Here is a 21,423-nt window from a genome sequence, read left to right as displayed (position 1 = left end):
AGCCCAGAGGGCTCTTTGCCAGGGCAGGGGATCTGTCACTGCTGGGGTCACCTCTCACTCTTCCTGGGGAGCTCCCACAGGACTGTGGAGAGAAGCTGTGGGTGGAAGGAGTGACTCTTGGCAGGGCAGGACAGGTTTCTTCTGTTGTTGAGAGGGTACTGGTTGGGCAAGGGCTGCTCGGAGCTCCAGCTCATGGCCAGGGCATTTGGATGCAACTTTTCATGAGCACCTTCAGGGCCAGACTTTCCTGCTTGAGTCTCTGCTTTCATCAATCTGTGCTTCTACTTTTCTTTCAACCTGGTAGGAATGGAAACTCAGCTGGACAGTTAAGAGCAGGGGCTGAGACTTAAACCATTGTGCTGATGTTTCCTGAGAACCTCAGCCAGTGCCCTCACCCTCACCAGCCTCCAGATCCAGCCAGCAGCACCTTCCCACTGTCCCCAGGCTTGGGCTGAGCTCTTCTTTAATCCCTGCACAGCCCAAGCAGCTGCAGGGCTGAGCTGTGCATTCAGGGGCTGAGCTGGGCTCTGGGAGCACTGGCAGGGAAGGACCACGGGGCCCAAGGACCAGCTCCCAGCTGGGACAGCTCCAGGCAGCAGAGACATGGGCAGGGAGGGAGGGAATGCTGAGGGCAGCCCTGCTGCAGGGCAGATGTGGCACCTCCCGGCCCTGCCCTGCAGTGCAGACCCCTTCCCTGAGCAGCACAGCTCTTGTGTCCCCTCCCAGCCAGCACAGCCCTCAGCCCGGGGGCTCTGGGCCCTCAGGCACCTCCTGGGCAGGCAGAGCAGCAGGAGGGATGGAGGGCACCTCTGCTGCCCTGTGCCCATTTGCTGCTGAGCAGGGCCTGAGGGGACTGTCCTGCCCTGGGGCTGTCTGGGAGGGGCTGTGCAGGGCTGGGAAGGGAAAGCCTTTCCTCAGGGCCCGGCTGTCTCTCTCCTTGCCTTGCTCAGGTGCTCCTGCTATTGCTGACAGGCTCTCTGGGAATGGCAGGTTGAGCTGCAGAGTCAGGCCCAGCCCCTGGGGCTCCTCCTGTGCAGGGCTGAGCACAGCAAGGAGGTGTCCCAGCTCTCTGTGTCCCGGGGGGCTCTGGGCTCTGGGAGGCTGGGAATGAGCTGACTCTCCCTGACTTTGGGAAAGGGGGAGCCAATTTCTCTGCCATAGGTCCCTCTGCTCTCCAGGGGAACACAGGAGTGTAACTTTGAGCTGTGTCTCAGAAAGGTGCCAGTGCAGGGCAGCTGGCACAGGACAGAGGGACAGAGCAGCTCCCCTCACTCTGCACTAGGCCTCAGACAATCCTCCTGCCTCACAGACCTCTCTGTTCTCCTGGAGTGCAGCAGAATCTCTCCCTCTGCCTTCTGCCATCCCCCTGCCTGCACCCTGGCAGTGCTGTAGCTGACAAGCTGCTGTGCCTTAGGAGCAGATTCTTTGTCAAAGTTCACCCCCCAGCACTGGCCCTGCCCTCACTGTTCCTGTGCACTGACTGGGGGGAGCAGGGCTGACTGCCCAGTGTCCTGCAGGCTGAGGTCCTGCTGCTCACAGAACACTTGGCCAGCAGCAATCAGGGCTCCAGCAACCAGGGGAAGGAAGGACACCTGGACACGGTCAAGGGGGAGGTGTTGAGGAGCAGGGATGGGCCTCTGAGAAAGGGCTTTTCCCAGAGAAGTCTGCCCTGCACAGTCACTGTCCTTTCCTTCTTGAACAGGTCCCCATGTCCAGAGGCAACAAATGTCCAACAGCAGCTCCATGCCCCAGTTCCTCCTCCTGGCATTCGCAGACAGGAGGGAGCTGCAGCTCCTGCACTTCTGGCTCTTCCTGGCCATCTCCCTGGCTGCCCTCCTGGCCAACGGCCTCATCCTCAGCGCCGTAGCCTGTGACCACCACCTGCACACCCCCAGGTACTTCTTCCTGCTCAACCTCTCCCTCACAGACCTGGGCTGCATCTGCACCACTGTCCCCAAAGCCATGCACAATTCCCTCTGGGACGCAAGAACCATTTCCTACATGGGATGTGCTGCACAGGTCTTTTTACTTTTCTTTTTCATTTCAGCAGAGTTTTCCCTCCTCACCATCATGTGCTACGACCGCTACGTTGCCATCTGCAAACCCCTGCACTACGGGACCCTCCTGGGCAGCAGAGCTTGTGCCCACATGGCAGCAGCTGCCTGGGCCACTGGGTTTCTCAATGCTCTGCTGCACACAGCCAATACATTTTCCCTGCCCCTGTGCCAGGGCAATGCCCTGGGCCAGTTCTTCTGTGAAATCCCACACATCCTCAAGCTCTCCTGCTCACACTCTTACATCAGGGAACTCAGGCTTCTCTTGTTTTCCATCTCTTTAGTATTTGGTTGTTTTGTTTTCATCGTTTTCTCCTATGTGCAGATCTTCAGGGCTGTGCTGAGGATCCCCTCTCAGCAGGGACGGCACAAAGCCTTTTCCACGTGCCTCCCTCACCTGGCCGTGCTCTCCCTGTTTGTCAGCACTGGCCCATTTGCCTACCTGAAGCCCCCCTCCATCTCCTCCCCATCCCTGGACCTGGTGGTGGCAGTTCTGTACTCGGTGGTGCCTCCAGCACTGAACCCCCTCATCTACAGCCTGAGGAACCAGGAGCTCAAGGATGCCCTGAGAAAAATGATGACTGGATGCTTTTCAGGAGCAATTACGTGCCAGGTTTCTGGTGTGTAGCATTCAGAATGGGACTCCTTAATGGCCCTGCTTTCCTGCTCAGGTTTTTCTTGCAGGTCATCACATTCTTCTTGTAATAATTTTCTCTGCAATTAAATATTATTATGCATCTGCCTTCTAATTTAGTGTCCATCTTTTGATTTTGACACTGAGACTGTATAAATGATGAATTGTGCTCTCTAAATATTTAAACAAATAAAAGACCCTGCAGTGCCTTCTTTGTCCAAGACCCTTCTTCTTAGATGTTCCTAAAGGACAGCACACTGCAGGACAGGGTGTATTTGCAAAGAGGAAGGGGACAATAATCCCAGCCCAGCAGCACTGCCAGGGAGCAGCAGGGCTTGGTCTTTGCAGAGCTGCTCTCTTGCCACTTCCACACTGTCCTCCTGAGCCCCTTTCTCGCTGTAAGGCCTGAGTGCTCTCTGAGCACAGTCCTGGGGGGTGGAAGCCCTTGGAGCACAGGCAGGGACAGGCCCTGGGAACTTGTGAAGCAGAGCTGGGCTCCCTTACAGCATCTCCAGGATGCTGTGGGATCTTCTGAGGCCACTGCATGTACTGGGTCACTTCTTCTGTCACCTTGCTCCAGGGCTGGAACTCTCCTGCAGTGTCACCATGACACTCCTGCTCTCTGCTTTCCAGGTTTCATTTTCAGATCCAGTCTTCCCCTCCTGTTCACAGGGACATCCTGTGAGTGCTTCAGAGCTGCCATCCTGGGGCAGCTCCTGCCCAGCGTGGGCAGGCACAAGGTCTCTCCACCTGCTCCTCTCACCTCCCCAGTGCCACTGTTTTCTGCAGCCTCCTCATCCTTGCCCAGCACAGCCCTCCTGGCACAGTTGGACACAGCCCTTGTTCTACCCCCTCCTCAGGCACCTACCCAACCCCCTCAGCTCCAGCCTGAGGGCCAGAAACCTTCAGGGCAGGGAGGCACCGGGGAAAATGCTGAGGAAACCTTTCAGCTGCACTCAAATCCAATTGGAGGGGTTAGTCTCTAGGAAAAAATCCCTTCTCATTCTCCAGAACCACCAGGACAACCTGTGTTGTGTCCTGGGCACTCCTCTGGAACTGTGGGCTATGGAAAAGGTTTTGGTGTCAGGGATATTGAGAAGGCTGGGCAGTGTCACTGGGAGACCTCTCCCAAACACTTGGAAAGGCCAGAGCCATCCCAGAGCTTCCTGGGGCCTTGGCAAAGGCAGACATGGAACCAGTCTGCAAACAGGGCAGCAAGGAGGGTTGGCAGAGTTCCAGACTGCTCAGGCTCAGCAGGGAAGGGGATAGGGCAAGTCCTCCTGCAGCCATTGCCAGGCATGGGAAGGACAAGGCAGGGATTGCAGAACCCCTGTGGGAGGGAATAGAAGAGGATGTTGTGTGCCCAGACTTTATCAAGGCCCTTGACATGGTCTGCTGTGGTCTCTTTATGGCCAGACTGGTGAGAGCTGGACTGAAGATGTGGAAGATGTGGTGGGTGGGAAGCTGGCTGAATGAAGAGGGTCAAATAAAATCCATGGTACAAAGTCCTCTTGGCAGCAACTTCCTGGTGAAATCCCTCAGTGACCAGCCCTTGAACACCACTGTAGAACATCTTTATTATCTCTCTGTACAATGGGACAAAATGGATTTTCAAGTCCTTTGTGAATGATGCCAAACTTTAGGGAGCCCTTGAGCAACCTGTCCAGGTTTAAAAACACATATTGCGGTGGGATCTCCAATAAAATAACTCACTCCCCTTTTATTCCCCACCACTACAGGGAGACAAAATACAAGGAGGTATAAGTGAAAAAAATAAGAGCTGAGTGACAAGAAATATAACAGCGAAACCAGCAATACCAACAGAAGAGTTCAAATTGTCTCCTCTCTCTGCTCCTGCCCCAACTCCCTTTTGTAAACAGGTGAGAACAGGGATCAACATGTGCCTCCCTTCCCCCTTTTCCTCCTGAATGAACAAAGAACAAAGAACAAAACCAGGGGAAAGAGGGGGCAAAGCAAATGTGGGAAACTCTCTGGTCTGAGATCAGTTGTGCTGCCCAAGAACACACTGACTCCAGAGGTGTCCAAGCGGGGCAGAGCCGGCGACTCCGGTCCGTGCGGCGGCGGGGGGGAGGCAGCGGCTCTGCTTGATTCCATGGAGTTCTGGGGAGGCACAGTGGCCCCTTGGTTCCAGGAGGTTCTGAGATGTCTCAGGGTTCCTTTTGTTCCATGAGACCCCACATGTCACAATGGTCCCTTGGTTCCATGAGATTCCACAGTGTCCCTGCATTCCTTTGGTTCCACGAGGCCCTGCAGTGTCACGGTGCCACTTGATTCCGTGACATTACAAAGAATCAGAATGGCCCCTTGATTTAAGGCCAACTGCAAATGGGGCTGCCTTGGGGGGAGTGTGGGCACCCAGACAAGGGAGTTGTCACCCCCCTGGACTCAGCCCTGGGGTCACCACATCTGGACTGGTCTGTCTGTCTGTGAGGTTCCCCATTCTGGAGGAATGAGGAAGAACTGGAGAGGGTCTAGAGGAGATCTGACAGGATGGAGCTTTTCTCCATATTGGAAATAGAATGAAATCTCCACAAAGAGTAGCATGGAAGGTGCAGATTGAAGGGAAAGAAAAAGAAATGTCACTCAATGGGGACCCTTGTGCTGCAAGAGGTCACCCAGAGGGAGTCAGGATCAGCCCATGGCTTTGTGTTCCAGCCCTGAGCCAGCCGGGAGGGACAGGATCTGCTGGGCCAGGGCCTGGGGCTCAGCCCTTGGCCTTTGTGCTCCACAAAACCAAGGCAGGCTTTGCTCAGCATTGCAGGGGCCTGCCCAGAGCCTTTGTCTGCCTGCACTCCTGGCCTCCAAGGAGCTGCTCCAAGGAGCCCCTGGGGAGGCTTTGGCAGTGCCTGCCCTCAGTGGGGCCCAGCAATGCTTCAAGGCACTTGGACTTTGGCTTCTGACTTCTTCAGCAGCTGCTTCAATCTTCTCTCAGTACCTCAGGATCATGGGCTGGGCTGCAAACACACTGTGGGGCTCATTAAATTCCAGAAATCCCTCAGGATCTCTTTGTCTTCCTTTAATTGTCTTCAAGGCAATTTCAAAACAAGTCTTCAAAATTTGTACTTTTTTTTCTTTTAATTCAATTATGGATATTTTTTAGTTCAGAGAAGAGGTGATAGAGGTGTTTTCCAAGTGATCTTGATGCTGAGTGTCTCCTCAGGAGATCCACACTGACCCTGTATGATCAACCTTGCTCCTCACCCCCCAACCTCACCAGTTCTGACATGGCCCATCTTGGACTGACAGCTGATGCAACTCCAAACACACCGTAGGGCCCATTAAAACACGGAAAAACAAATAATTTCCCTTCCTTTCATTGTCTTTATGTCTTCAAGACATAAACAACTAATTAGAGTTGTTTTGTAGTTTAGCTAAGGAGGAATATTTTAAAGTGGACGTCACGAAAAATATATATATTTTTATGAAAGGGAATGATTTACACAAAGCCTTGGGATGCAAGAGGGTCAGGGCGGAAAGGATTTGGATCCAGAGATAAGGGGGCAAAAGAGATTAGTAGCATTTAATTATTCACCAATTGAACAATTATCAACTGGTTCAATAGCATTTGCTACAATTTTAACAGTGACTGAATTAGAGATTCACAATAACAACATTCCCACCACTGTCAATTCACACCCACACCCAGGCAGAGATGTGTGGACGCATCAAGAGCTGGGTGTGGAAAGGTCCCTCTCCCAAATTCTCCTTGTTGTCAGGGAAACACTCCCCCAAATCCCTTTGTGTTTCCCAACAGACCAGGGTCCCAGCTGGAGGAGTGTTTGTTGAGGGGGATCAGAATTGTCCTGGGCACCAGCGAGGGTCTTTGGAGTGTTGGAAACTGGAGGGTTCCTGAGCTGGGAGAGGCTGCCAGAGGTGTCCCACTGAGAGGGAGGTGCTGGGGAGCTGCCAGGGCCTCCCTCAGCACTGCTGGTTGTGGGCTCACAAGGGGACTGGCTTTAGTGATCTGCTGAATTTCCATCCTGGTGGAATTTCCATCCTGAATTTCCATCAGGAATGACTGGAGTTTCCCAAATATTTGGGAATTGTATCCAAACTGTTCCATTTGGGTTCTGATTCAGGTAGGGAATATTCCAAGGCTTCCATGGGATGACTGATTTTCCTGTGTTCCCCAAATGTTCCACTCCAAATTGTTCCCACATTGATCATCCAGCAGCACTTGGTCCAGTCCAGGGACACTTCATTGCTCAGCTGGTTTGGTCAAGGCTTGTCAGGAGCTCCTGAGATCATACCTATAAGAAGGATGGGCACAGACTTAGTTGTAATAAGACAAGTGATAATGGTTTTCAACTAAAAAAGAGCAGATTTGAACTAGATATGAGGAAGAAATTTTTTACACTGAGGGTGGTTAAACACTGGCACAGGTTGCCCAGAGAAATCATAGATGCCCCACCCTTGGAAACATTCAAGGTTGGGTTAGAAAGGGCTGTGAGCAACCTGATCTAGTTGAAAGTGAACCTGTTCATTGTAGGGGGATTGGACTAGCTGGTGTATAAAGGTCCCATCTGATTCAAACTATTTAGGATTCTATAGTTCTTTCCTACAGAGCCAAGGCTGACAAGGATCCCACAGGTTTCAGACCCAGCTGAGCATCCCCTTTGATGGCCCAGCTGGCAGCTCTGCTAAAAAGCTTCTGCAAAGAACCTCCAGACCTAAAGGAGCTTTGTGCTGGGCTCAGCTGTGGCTCTCAGGGCTGGGGGGTTGGCTTTTGGCTGCCAGGTGCCCACCAAGGCTCTCTTTCACTCCTCCTCCTTCTCCACTCCCCTTGGTGCCTGCAGGATTGTTTCTCCCCCATTTTTCTCACTCCTCTCTGGGTTCCAGCACCCTGGATTTTATCCTTTCTCCAAAGGATTATCACAGAGGTGCCTCTGGAATTGCTTTTTGGCTCAGCTTTGGGCACTGGCTGGTCCATTTTGGAGCCACCTGAAACTGGCTCTCTCTGACACAGAGTCAACTCTTGATCTCCTCTTCCCTAAGGGAAACCTGCAGCCCCCTCCCTGCTACCAAACCTGATCCACAGGGTCATTCAAGTGCCCAGGAATACAGGAGGTCATTGATCCCATTATTCCTCAGGCTGGTTAAACAAGACTTTGTCTTCTTCCTTTCCCTGGTTGGAGATTCTTTCTGTCAGAGCAGAGCTGTGCTGGACCTCAGCCGTGCTTTGTTCCAGAGCCTGCTGGGGTGGGGGCAGATGGCAATGGAAGAGTTGGGTTGGACTGGATGACCCTTGTGGGTCCCTTCCAACTCAGCATAGTCTGTCATTCTGTGTTTGTTTGGGTTTGGTTTGGTTGTGTTTGGTCTTTTTCCCTCCTTTTGATTTTCCTTTCCTCTGACCCATGAGTTTATTCTTCATTATCTTGGGCCTTGGTGGGCACCTGATGGCAAGACAAGTTTATCCAACTCAGTCATCTTGACCACATTTTTTGTCCAAGTCACCATTAACTAGAGGAGGTTTCTCACAGACTCGCTGCAACTTGGCATCATCCACAAAAGAGTGGAAAGTGCATTTCATCCCATCACCCAGAGACATAATAAAGATGTTCCATAGGAATGGTCAAGGGCTGGTCCCTGATGGATGTCACCTGGGAGTTGCTGCCAAGAGAAATTTGTGCCATGACTTTTGACCCTCATCAGTCGTTCAACTTCCCACCCACCACATGTTTCCCCTGTCCAGTCCAGCTCTCACCAGTCTGGCTCTAAGGAGACCACAGGAGACCATGTCAAGGGCCTTGATGAAGTCTGGGCACACAACATCCCCTTCTTTTCCCTCCCACAGAGGTTCTGCAATTCCTGCCTTGTCCTTCCCATACCTGGCAATGGCTGCAGGAGGACTTGCCCTATCCCCTTCCCTGCTGAGCCTGAGCAGTCTGGAACTCTGCCAACCCTCCTTGCTGCCCTGTTTGCAGACTGGTTCCATGTCTGCCTTTGCCAAGGCCCCAGGAAGCTCTGGTCTGGCTCTGGCCTTTCCAAGTGTTTGGGAGAGGTCTCCCAGTGACACTGCCCAGCCTTCTCAATATCCCTGACACCAAAACCTTTTCTATTATCCCACAGTTCCAAATTAGTGCTCAGGACACAACACATATTCTCATGGTTCTTCAGGAGAAAATTAGAAGTGGTTTCATTATAGAGGTCGACTGGTGGAGCAGCCCAGTCTGGTCTGGCCCCACAGCAGTGCCCAGCCCAGGGTGCTGCAGAGCTCTGGGTACTCCCCCCACAGCCCCAGCCCCTCTGAAGGGCACAGCAGCTCCTGGGGCACAGAGAGGAGTCTCAGCATCCCCATCAGCTCAGGGGCTGGACACTCAGCATGGCAGGAGGAAATGGAGGTCAGGGAAACTGCAGGAGCCCTGGTGTCACCTCCAGGAGATGCCCAGCACAGCCTGACTGTGCCCCTCAGTGCCAGCCCCTCTGCCCAGCCCAGCCCAGAGTCCTGGTCCAGGGACAGAGCAGCCTGTCCCCAGGGGGGGCTGCAGAAAGAGGTTTCTCTGTGTCAGGGATTCCTCTCTGCAGGCCCAGAAATGCTGCCTTGCTCTTCTCCAGGGACATCCCTTTGCCCAGGTCAGTGTGTCCAGGCTGCTTTGGCCAGTTGCAGATCCCAGCCTGGGATCCCTGCAGGGCCCTGAGCTGGAGGTGCTGCTCTGCACAGGGAGGGGCTGTGGCACCCTGGGCTGACCCTGCACTGGCCATGCTGGTCAGGGTGGGGAGCAGACCCAGCAGGATGGGGATCACTCCTCTCCACCCTCTGCCATAGTCCTGGAAGGCTCAGTAGCCAAGAACAAGGCTGGACAGGACCATGGGCTGTTTCCAATGGCACAAAGGGCAGGGCAGGGCTCCACTCCATGCAGCCTGTGGGCTGGAGAGTTCTTCAGGACACCCTCCTGGAAAGCCCACCCCTGGCTCTGGTACAGCCCCCTCCTTTATTGTACTCAGTGATTGTGATTCCTCATGTACAGAATAACAAAGGCAGGATGTTTGACAAATACCTTGCTGCAGGAATTTTATTTTGTTTAAATGCACACAGAGAATGATTCCTCATTTACACAACTGTGGGTCAAAACAAAGAGGTAGAGAGTGAATTAGATAAGGGATGAAAAATAAATTTCTGTGTTAAGAACATTAAAAGAAGAAAAATTATAAGAAGACTCCCCCACTGCCACTCTCAAAAGCTTTAGAATGCAGGCTGGGCCAGTAAAGGGTTACACAAGGAATGTTCTGCAGAAGAAAAGAGGCAGGTTATTGCTCCTGAAAAGCATCCAGTCATCATTTTCCTCAGGGCATCCTTGAGGTCCTGGTTCCTGAGGCTGTAGATGAGGGGGTTCAGTGCTGGAGGCACCACCGAGTACAGAACTGATAGTGCCAGATCTAGTGTTGGGGAGGAGATGGAGGGGGGCTTCAGGTGGGAAAACATACCAGTGCTGATAACAATAGAGACCACGACCAGGTGAGGGAGGCACGTGGAAAAGGCTTTGTGCCGTCCCTGCTGAGAGGGGATCCTGAGCACAGCCCTGAAGATCTGCACATAGGAGAAAACAATGAAAATGAAACAACCAAACCCTAAACAGGCACTGACCCCAATGAGCCCAATTTCCCTGAGGTAGCCTGAGTGTGAGCAGGAGAGCTTGAGGATGTGTGGGATTTCACAGAAGAACTGGCCCAGGGCATTGCCCTGGCACAGGGGCAGGGAAAATGTGTTGGCTGTGTGCAGCAGAGCATTGAGAAACCCAGTGGCCCAGGCAGCTGCTGCCATGTGGGCACAAGCTCTGCTGCCCAGGAGGGTCCCGTAGTGCAGGGGTTTGCAGATGGCAACGTAGCGGTCGTAGCACATGATGGTGAGGAGGGAAAACTCTGCTGAGAGGAAGAAATAAAAGAAAAAGAGCTGTGCAGCACATCCCTGGTAGGAGATGGTTGTGGTGTCCCAGAGGGAATTGTGCATGGCTTTGGGGACAGTGGTGCAGATGCAGCCCAGGTCTGTGAGGGAGAGGTGGAGCAGGAAGAAGCCCATGGGGGTGTGCAGGTGGTGGTCCCAGGCTACGGCGCTGAGGATGAGGCCGTTGGCCAGGAGGGCAGCCAGGGAGATGGCCAGGAAGAGCCAGAAGTGCAGGAGCTGCAGCTCCCGCCTGTCTGCCAATGCCAGGAGGAGGAACTGGGTGAGGGAGCTGCTGTTGGACATTTGCTGTTCATTAGGACAGGGTCTGTTAAGAAAAGGAAAGCACAGGGAACAATTAAGACAGCCCCCTCTCAGCAAAGCCAGTGCAGCTTTCAGGGAAATCCCCTCCAAGTCAAGGCATTTCTTTTCTCTGGTTTGTGCTCTCTGAGGGTGCTGTGAGGAGCAGGAGCTCTGCCCATGTGCTGCCAAGGTCTCAGCTTTGCTCTGCTGCAGTGCAGACATGGAGCTGGTTTGGGACAGCTCTCATGATCACAGGGGATGTCACATGGAACCCAGCTTTGATGGAAGAGTTCAATTCCTGTACTGTTGTCTTGGAGAAATTTGGTCTGCAGAAGAGAAGCACAGTGTATCCTTAAAATAGTTTTGACTGGGTTTTTTGGTTACAGTCATAACACGTGGGAGGGGGGGGCGTTAGGGGTAAATTTTTCTGATTAGAAATCTGAAGAGTGTTGAGACAGGACAGGCAGAAGGGCTGAGCTCTCCGTTGCTTATTGCAGAGCCAGGAGAGCTGCAGTGCCTCTCAGCCTGTTTCCCATCTGCTCTGCACTTTCCCTTTGGCTGCCTTGAAGATGACTTCACACACAGATTCATCTTTAAAAACCCCACCAGGATCTGTGCTGAGAGCAGGGCAGCGCTGCTTGAAAGGGCAGCTCTGTGAAGTGTCCCCTGTGCCAGCCCAGAGGTGCAGCTGTGCTGGACAGAGCAGGACAGGAGCCCTCCCACAGGGAAGACAAGGGCTGGGACAGGAGAGTGCCCACCCCCAAAGGAAGGCTCAGCACTTCCCAGGATCCTGTGCTCATCTCTGATACTGCCTGAAATATTCACCTTAGAGAGTAAAAGAGTTGGAATTTCAGTGCAGCCTCCTGAACTGAGAGAACAATGTCTCTGCTACAATGCCTAAGCAGGAAACACACCTCAGGACTAATTCCTTTCTGTAGCCCCTGTCTTTTCTGAGCTTTGCAAAAACTTCTCCATTCAATACGGTGTAGTGGTCTGGAGCTGTGAGCAGGTCTGACCCTGTAACACTGAGACATGGAAAAGGTTCTCCCTCAGCTGCCAGGTTTGCTCCTTGCCCACAGCCCTTCTGCCCCAGCCCTGGCAGCAGCTCCCCGGGCCGGCTGAGAGCTGCCCCTGGCAGGCAGCAGAGTCCCTGCCCAGCACAGTGCCCTGGGCTGCAGGACCCTGCTCTGCCCCACAGCCCTGGGCACCCCCGGCTGCACCTCCAGCTTCACAGCTCTTCCAAAGTGCCCCAAAACAGCCCCTGCTCACCCATCCCATCAGCTGGGTCTGGGCCAGCTTTAGGAGATGCCTCCAGGAGCTGCCCCTGCACTGCCCTGCAGGCACAGACTCACCGTGTGCAGCCCTGCCAAGATTCCTCCTGCAGGGAGCTCTCAGCCCTCCTGCCAGTGCTGAGCCCCTTGAAGCTCTGTGTGTGCCCTGCTGGTGTCCCTGAGCTGCCCTGGCAGTGCCCTCAGCCCTGCTGGGCTGTGCAGAGGAGCTGCTCAGCAGCAGAGCTGTCTCTTTGAAGCTCTTCTTGCTTGCCAGGAGCTCCCTGTGTGCCAGGAGCCCGGCCCAGCTCAGCAGCACAGCAACAGCCCCAGGTATTTCATGACCCTCAGGGGGATTGGTGTTGTTTACATGAGACTCAGTCCCTGAGAGGAAGTTCAAACAACTTCTCAAGAAGTCAAAGTGAGATTGAAACACTGAAGTTTCTTGTAGTGCTAATGAGTCTCACTGAGGGACACAACTGAGACCATGTCCCCAGATTCCAGTTAGAGCAGAAAACTGCAGACAGTGATGACAAGGATGGACAAGAAGGGAAAGGTGGCGCTGATGCTGAGGAGAACTGGACTTGTTTCCTTAATCTAACAGGCCAAGCCCTGACCCCCAGCTCCTGGGAAGGCAGATCCTGTCCCTGCCTCATTCCTCAGGGCTCTTCCTGGGGCACTGGGATGTGGGATGTGCAATGCCAAGGGCAGGACCATGGGGTGGCACCTGCCAGGCTGCTGAGCAGGGACAAGGAGGCCATGAGGCCCCAGGGCTGCAAGGGGCACTCCCCTCCTCCTGGCATCAGGGGCACAGACAGCAGCCATGGCCAAAGGCCTGCAGAAGGTGGCTCTGTCAGGGCCTTTCAGCTTCTCTCCCTCCCTGTCTCCTCTCCAGCCCAGGCTGTCCTACGGTGTCCATGCCCTGCCCCTTTCCCTGCAGGCTGTCGTCATCCCCCCGGCTGCCCCACCTGGCTGGCACCTTCCTGCACTGACATCTCTGCGTCCTCCCTGGCTCTTCCTGCACACACAAAGCCTTGGGCTCATCCAGACTCCTACTGGCTGACGTGTTGCCGCACAGCATTTTCCATGGAGTGAAATTCCTTTTTCCTCACATCCACTTGGGACCTCCCCAGCTGCACTTGGCATTAATTCTTTCTTTCTCATGCTCTTTTCTGCTATATCAAAAGGATCCACCTTCTCTAAATCCTCCCTTCAAGCCCATTGAGGGCTGTCCTGTACTGTCCTCAGTCTCCACACCATTGAGGCCACAGCTCCTTAGCCCCTCTCTAGTGCTCATGTGCTTGAGACATTTAAACCCAATCTTGGGAGATCTCTGGACACTCACTAATGTTTTTGCAGATGAAAATATTGTGCTCATAGTCTAAGGAAATCACAGTTGCCATGACAACCAGCATGCATTCCCATTGCTATAGTCACTTACCATGGTAAACGGAATACATTCTCATTGCCACAGTCAGTTACCATGGCAACCATAATACATTCCCATTGCTCTAGTCAGTTACCATGGCAAACATCATACATTCCAATTGCTACAGTTGGTTACCATGGCAACCATCACACATGCCTGTCAATACGGTTGGTGACCATGGTAACCATCACACATTCCCATTGCTACAGTGAGTTACCATGGCAACCATCACACAGTCGCGTTGATATGGTCAGTTACCATGGCAACCATCATACATTCCCACTGCTATGGCCAGTTACCATGGCAAAAATGTATTCTCATTGCCACGGTCAGTTACCATGGCAACCATGATACATTGTCATTGCTGTGGTCAGTTACCATGGCAACCATAATTGCTACAGTCATTTAGTTGGCAAACAACATACTTCCCACTGTTATGGTCAGTTACCATGGCAAACAGCATATATTCTCATTGCCACGGTCAGTTACCACAGCAACTACCATACATTCCCATTGCTAAGGGCAGTTACCATGGCAACCATCACACATTCCCATTCCTACAGTCAGTTACCGTGGCAACATATGTACATTCCCACTGGTATGCTTGGTTACCATGGCAACCAGCATACATTCTCATTGCCATAGTCAGTTACCATGGTAACCATCACACATTCCCATTGGTACAGTTACCTTGGCAACTATCATACATTCCCGTTTCTACGGTCAGTTACTACAGCAACCATCATACTTCACACTGGTACAATCGGCTACCATGGCAACCGTCACACATTCCCGTTCCTACAGTCAGTTACCATGGCAAACATCATACGTTCTTGTTTGTACGGTCAGTTACCATGGCAACCATCATACATTCCCATTGCTACACACAGGTACCATGGCAACCATCACACATTCCTATTGCTATGCTCGGTTACCATGGCAACCATCATACATTCCTATTCCTACTGTCAGTTACCATAGCAAACATCATACATTGCCCTTTCTACAGTCAGTTACCCTGGCACCCATCATACAGTACCATTGCTACTGTCATTTACCATGGCAACCATAACACAGTCGTGTTGCTATGGTCGGTCACTATGGCAACCAGCATACAGTCCAATTGCTACGGTCGGTTACCATGGAAACCATCATACATTCCCTTTCCTACAGTCAGTTACCAAGGCAATCATCATACATTCCTGTTGCTACGGTGAGTTACCACGGAAACCACCATACATTCCCACTGTTACGGTCGGTTACTCTGGCAACCATCACACATCCCCATTGCTGTGGTCGGTTACCATGGCAACCATCATATGGTCCACTGCTACAATCAGTTACCATGGCAACCATCATAGAGCGGCATTTCTACGATCAGTTAGCATGGCAACCATCTGAATTCCAGTTTCTATGGTCAGTTACCATGGCAACCATCATACATTCCCGTTGCTACAGTCGGTTACCATGGCAATCATCATAGTTCCCACTGCTGCCATCAGTTACTATGGCAACCAGCATACATTCCCATTCCCATGGTCAGTTACTATAAGAACCACCATATATTCCCATTGCTACAGCAGGTTACCATGGTAACCATCATACATTGTCATTGCTACGTTTGGTTACCATGGCAACCATCATACAGTCACTTTGCTATGGTCGTTTACCAACTAACATACATTCTCGTTGCTACGGTCAGTTCCCACGGAAAACACCATACATTCCCATTGCTACAGTCAGTTACCATGGCAACCAACATACTTTCCACTGGTACAGTCCGTTACCATGGCAACCAGCATACATTGACGTTTCTATGGTCTGTTACCATGGCAACGATCACACATTCCCATTGCTACAGTCAGTTACCATGGTAAACAGCATACATTCCCATTGCCATAGTTGGTTACCATGGCAACCATCTTACATTCCCTTTGCTATGGTCTGTTACCATGGCAACCATCATTCAATCCAGTTGCTAGGGTCAATTACCATGGCAAACATCACACATTCCCCTTGCTACACTCAGTTACCATGGCAACCATAATACCTCCAGTTGCTACAGTCAGTTACCATGGCAACCATCACACATTTCCATTGCTTTGGTCTGTTACCATGGCAACCATCACACATTCCAGTTGCTAGGGTCAATTACCATGGCAATCATCATACATTCTTATTGCTATGGTTGGTTACCATGGCAACCAGCATACATTTCCATTGCTATCATCAGTTACCACAGGAACCAAAATACTTCCCACTGGTACAGTCAGTTACCATGGCAACCATCATACAGTCTTATTGCTATGGTCAGTTACCATGGCAAGCATCACATATTTCCCACTGCAAAGGTCAGTTACCATGGAAACCATCATAAAGTCCCATTGCTATGGTCAGTTACTATGGCAACCATCATACAGTCTCGTTGCTATGGTCAGTTACTCTGGCAACCATCACAGATTCCTGTTGCTATGATCGGTTACCATGGCAACCATCATACACTTCCATTGCTATGGTCGGTTACCATGGCAATGAGCATACATTTTTCTTTCTACAGTCAGTTACCATGCAACCATCATACATTCTTACTGCTATGGTCGTTTGCCATGGCAAACAGCAGAAATTCCCATTGCAACAGTCGGTTACCATGGCAACCAGCATACGTTCCCATTTCTACAGTCAGTTACCATGGTAACCATCATACTTCCCACTGCTACAGTCATTTAGCATTGTAACCAGCATACATTTCCGCATCTGTGGTTGGTTTCTATGACAACAATCATACATTCAAATTGCTATGGTCACTTACCATGGCAACCACCATATTTCCCTTTGGTACAGTCTGTTACCATGGCAACCATCATACATTCCCATTGCTATGGTCAGTTACCGCGGCAAGCATCAATCATTCCCGTTGCTACAGTCACCATGGCAACCATCACACATTTCCATTGTTACAGTTTGTTACCATGGCAACCATCATAGAGTCGCATTGCTATGCTCGGTTACCATGGCAACCATCATAAAGTCACATTCCTATGGTTGGTTACAATGGCAACCAGCATACATTCCCATTGCTGCAGTCAGTTACCATGGAAACTAGCATACATTCCTGTTGCTACGGTCAGTTACCACAGGAACTACTATACTTCCCACTGGTACAGTCGGTTACCATGGCAACCATCATACATTCTCATTGATACTATCAGTTACCATGGGAAACATCATACCTCTCACTGGTACAGTCAAATACCATGGCAACCATCATACACTGCTGTTCCCATGGTCAGTTACCACGGCAACCATCACACATTCCCATTGCTATGGTCGGTTACCATGGCAACCAGCATACATTTTCGTTGATACAGTAAGTTACCATGGCAACCATCAGATATTTTCATTGAGATGGGCAGTTATCATGGCAACCAGCATACATTCCTGTTGCTATGGTCGGTTACCATGGCAACCATAATACATTCTTATTGCTATAGCCAGTTACCATGGCAAACAGCATACATTCCCATAGCTACGGTCAGTCACTATGGGAACCTCTTGGTTCCTCTTGGAGAGAAGCAGATGCAGATGAGCCTCCCTCTTGTCCACCAACCTGCCAGCTGTGCTCTAAAGGCCTGTGTGCCAAGGGCTGTCTTCACCAAGAGGTTTGTCTGCACAAACCTCTGGGACCCTTTGCATCCTGTCGTGGTGCCTTTCCAGTGAATTCCAGGGTTATCAAAGACAACTGGAATGGGCTCTTTGTCACACTCCACAAGGTCACCCAAACCACTCTCTCCTCTGACCCTCACCCACAAAAGTTCACCCAGTTTGTTCATCCCCTAGAGCAACTCCACAGGTCCAAGAAGCTCCTTCCTGCTGAGGACACCTCTCTCCTGCTCTTTCTGTCCTGTGTCTCCTTGGCCTTCTCTCCCAACCCATCACAGCCCTGCAACCTGGGAACTGTCTCAGCACGCCTGGGCTGTTATTGCCTGCAAGTGGAATGCAGAGAGACTTGGGGCTGCAGCTCCTCCTGCCTGTGCCCCACACGCAGGGCATTGGGGCCTGTCTGGCTGCAGCCCCTCAGCGAAGGTACCGGGGTAAGAACAGACTTGCAGTGGGGAAAGCTGCTCTGAAAGCCCCGAGAGCTGGGGTGTGCAGAGGCTTTGCTGACAATGGCCCTGGGGGTGGACGTGCTGGGACTCAGGCCCAGGGGGAAAATCCCAGGCCTGATCCCTGAGGAGATCAGCACATGCTGCTGAAATGCTGGGGGAGAGCAGAGCCAGCAGAGGGAGGAAACAAGTGTGGACAGCCTGGGCTGATGGGATTTGGACTCGTGCCTGGCCCGGCCTTGGCTGGGCAGAGAAGGGACAGCCTTTGTGTCCCTGCAGGGCTGGGATTCACTCCCTGCCCCAAAGGCACCCAATGTGTCTGAGAAGCCCTGGGTGGTGCCTGTCACACAACTGCTGGGAATGGGGACGGGGTCCCTGCACAGGCCCTGTGCTGTCCATGGCAGCTGCTGCACTTGTGCTGCAGAGCCCTGGCACCTCCCCTGGCACTACAGGCCCCTCTTTGGCTGTTCAGTCCAGGCTCAGCTGCCCTGAACTAGGTTTAGCAGTGAAGGGATGTCCAGGAGACAACTGCCATTGTACTCTGAGGACATGTAGAAAATACCCTGATAAAGAACAGGAGAAAGACCTCTCTCCCTGTGCCACCTGACTCCATTTGGTCACCTGAACACCTCTAGGGGCTGCCCTGGACAGAAGGAACAGTGACAGGTTCCCCTGTCCTACCTGTAAGCACCTTCTGCCACTGAAGTTGGCCAAAGCAATGTCCCAGCAGCCTCCAAGAAGATCCCACAGCTGCTACCCTGTCCCTAGGAACTGCTCCATTGGAGCCTGAAGTTCCCAGCAGGAATCTCGGTCACCTCTGGCCCCTCAGAAGGAACCAGGGCTTTGTGTCCCAGCAGGTCACTCCTGGCTTTGGTCTTCATTCATTCCCATGGGAGCTGGGACAAGGAGTCACCTGCAGGGGCCTGTTTTGGGCCCACTGAAGTGGGGCAGGAGGAATCCCAGCCCATGGGGGTTGTGGAGGGAGCTGAGTGTCCTTCTGACCCCAGGTCTGCAGAGCCACAAGGAGACACCTCTGTTGACTCAGCTGAGCCCCTTCCCTCAGTGCAGGTGAAGGAGATCCCTCCTGGGCACTGTCTGGGTTTCCCGTCTAATGATGGGACATGAAAAGGGGACTCTCGAACTTAACTCTGTGTCTGTTTGGAGAAATGACCCTGCTGAAAGAAGTGTCTGTGCCCAGCTGAGAGAAAGAACATCATTATTTCCTTCAGCTGTGTGCCAGCAGGTTTCCCTGGAGCCCCAGGGACAGCTGGAGGGAGCCCAGGGGGGCAGAGCAAGGGCTGCCTGGGGCTGTTGCTGTGCTGCTGAGCTGGGCCGGGCTCCTGGCACACAGGGAGCTCCTGGCAAGCAAGAAGAGCTTCAAAGAGACAGCTCTGCTGGTGAGCAGCTCCTCTGCACAGCCCAGCAGGGCTGAGGGCACTGCCTGCAACACCCAGGGCACAGGAGAGAAGGCAGAGAGATGAGAGGCAGCCTGGGCTGGGAGGTGACTGAGCTCTCACTACACCAGAAACCTTCCCAGGATTTGAAGGAAGAATTCTCTGGCTGTAGGAAAGTTCAACTTGCCTGCCTGGAGGCATCTCCTAAAGCTGCCACATCCCACAGCTTCTAGGATGTTTCAGCAGGACTCTCCCAGTAGCTGCAGTGCAGGGGAAGTGGCCATATGGCAGAGCAGGGCAGGAGCTGCAGGCAGCAAGGGCAGAGAGGAGAAGGGAGCAGGAGGTTCAAGGGATCCTGGGGTGGGAGGACAGGGCAGAGCTGCTCAGGGCAGGAACCTTGCCAGCCCTTTGCCACGGTCAGGCTGTGGCTGCAGAGCAGTGCAGGTGAGTTCCTGCAAGTGCCTCTCCCAGCTGCCAAATGGCAGCAGTGGCAGGAGCTGTCAGGATGGCTCTGCTGGATTTGCTGGGGTGCAGCAGGAGAAGCTGCTGCAGAGCAGGACTTGCTGCTGCCCCCTCAGAGGCCCAGGGCCAGAAGGTTCCCTGTGGCAGGGCTGGCTGTGGGGGGGGAAGGTGGGGGTGCAGCCAGGGGTGCCCAGGGCTGTGGGGCAGAGCAGGGTCCTGCCCCCAGGGCTCTGTGTGCTGGGGCAGGGACTCTGCTGCCTGCCAGGGGCAGCTCTCAGCCCGGCCAAGGAGCTGCCACGGCCCTGCAGGGAGTAGGGGTGGGTGGAAGGAGTGACCCCTCAGGGCTGGGCAGGGCTGGGCAGGGCCCTTCAGCTGCAGGCTCAGGGCTCCTCACAGCTTCAGCTCCACCTCCTGTCTTTTCCAGGGGCCCTTCTCAGGAAGCACATCCCCCCAGAACACCTCCCCCTTCCCAGCCACCGCAGGCTGTCTGGGATCTGCTCTGCAGCCCCTGCCCAGGCAGAGCTGCCCCTGGCACTGGGCTGGGGATGGCTCTGGCAGCACTGGCAGGGAGCTGAGCTGGGCACAGGCAGGGGCTGCTGGCAGGAACAGCTCCTCACCCAGAGACAGGCAGGCAGGGAGAGGCAGCTGCTGCCACAAGGGCTGGGCAGGGGGATGGGGGCCCCTCCCTGCTGTCCCTGTGGCACAGACCCCTTCCCTGAGCAGCTCCTGCCTGGGCTCCTTTCCCAGCTAAGCAGAGCCTGTGCCCTCAGGCCCACGGGGGCTGGGCTGGGCATTGCCCTGCAGCAGCCAGAGCCCAGGCAAGGACAGGGCCCTGATTTCCAGCTGTCTCTCTGTGTCCCTCCTCCCTTGGCAGCAGCACTGTGGCATTTCACTGCCATCCCCTGCTGCCTGGGCTCTCCTTGTTCTCACCAGTGGGTTTTCTGAGCCAGTGTGGGTTTGGGGGGGGCAGATTCCTGTCCAGACACAAACCCTTTGGGTGCTGCTGTGGGGATGTGTCTGTGGGAGCCAAGTGCCCAAGTGCCCTCCAGGCACCTTCAGGGGATTCAGCTGTTTGCCTGGGTGTCCTGCAGGGCTGCAGGTGCCCTCCAGAAGGGCACAGCTCTGCCATAGGATCTCTGTGCTGCACAGGATCCCCATGGAGAAAACTCCTCAGTGCCAAATCCATGGAAATGCTCTGGGCAGCTGTACTTGGGAGCTGCAATGATCCCTCTGTGTGGCAGTCTGGGAGGACAAAGATGAGATCCTAATCAGGCATCCTGAGGAAAGGCAAGGATTCTGTCAATGTGCTCTTTGAACCAGGATTCCTCTGCTCCTAGAAGTGCCTTGTTACTTTTTTTAAGGGAATTCCTAAGGGTGATCCCCCTTTAGCTCTAAGCTGCCAGCCAGGGGCAGCTGTGAACAGAAAAGATGGCCAGCTCTTGTCTCTGCACCAAGAGACCATCCCTTTGCCTCTCAGGACTCACAAGATTTCCCTTGGAGCACATTAGAAATGTCAGAGATTTCAACCATCCAAACTCACTTCTGGCAAGAGGAACTGGAACAAAATCAAGTCCCCCAAATCCCCTCCCTCTGTTCTGTGCTTGGGCAAACTGTGACCAGCAGTTCTGGAAACACTTTGATACATCACAAGTGCATTTAATTGGAGGTCACCCTGTGCTCCAAGTTGCCTCTCACTGCACAGCACAAAAGAATTCTTTGGGAGCCCATTCCAGGGTCCCTGCTCTCAGTGCCCCCTTCAGCCAGCAAAACCCAGAGCTCAGGGAGAGGGATGCAGAGGGATCTTCCTGAAAAGAGGCCCTGAGTGTTGAATTGCTATGAGACATACAAGATGTTTTACTGATTGAGTCTGGCCTAA

At 53.1% G+C, this 21,423-nt stretch overlaps 2 protein-coding genes across 2 annotated transcripts; one reads left to right on the top strand and one right to left on the bottom strand.

Annotated features, from left to right (window-relative positions):
* Positions 1-1,725: 1,725 nt before the first annotated feature.
* Positions 1,726-2,628, top strand: LOC114001977 (olfactory receptor 14J1-like; the record flags this gene model as incomplete). Its single annotated transcript, XM_027747583.2, has 1 exon — positions 1,726-2,628. A coding segment is annotated over exon 1 (903 nt), but the record flags the coding sequence as incomplete, so codon positions are not given.
* Positions 2,629-9,985: 7,357 nt separating this feature from the next.
* Positions 9,986-10,894, bottom strand: LOC120325363 (olfactory receptor 14J1-like; the record flags this gene model as incomplete). The annotated part of the gene is made up of 1 exon (XM_039391434.1): positions 9,986-10,894. A coding segment is annotated over exon 1 (909 nt), but the record flags the coding sequence as incomplete, so codon positions are not given.
* Positions 10,895-21,423: the final 10,529 nt, after the last annotated feature.

The sequence above is a fragment of the Pipra filicauda genome, unplaced genomic scaffold (assembly GCF_003945595.2).
Source record: "Pipra filicauda isolate LSUMZ 115617 unplaced genomic scaffold, ASM394559v2 scaffold963_size44949_pilon, whole genome shotgun sequence".
NCBI lineage: Eukaryota > Metazoa > Chordata > Aves > Passeriformes > Pipridae > Pipra > Pipra filicauda.
Note: the sequence above shows the minus strand (reverse complement) of the source record. Positions and strands in the feature narration are given on the sequence as shown.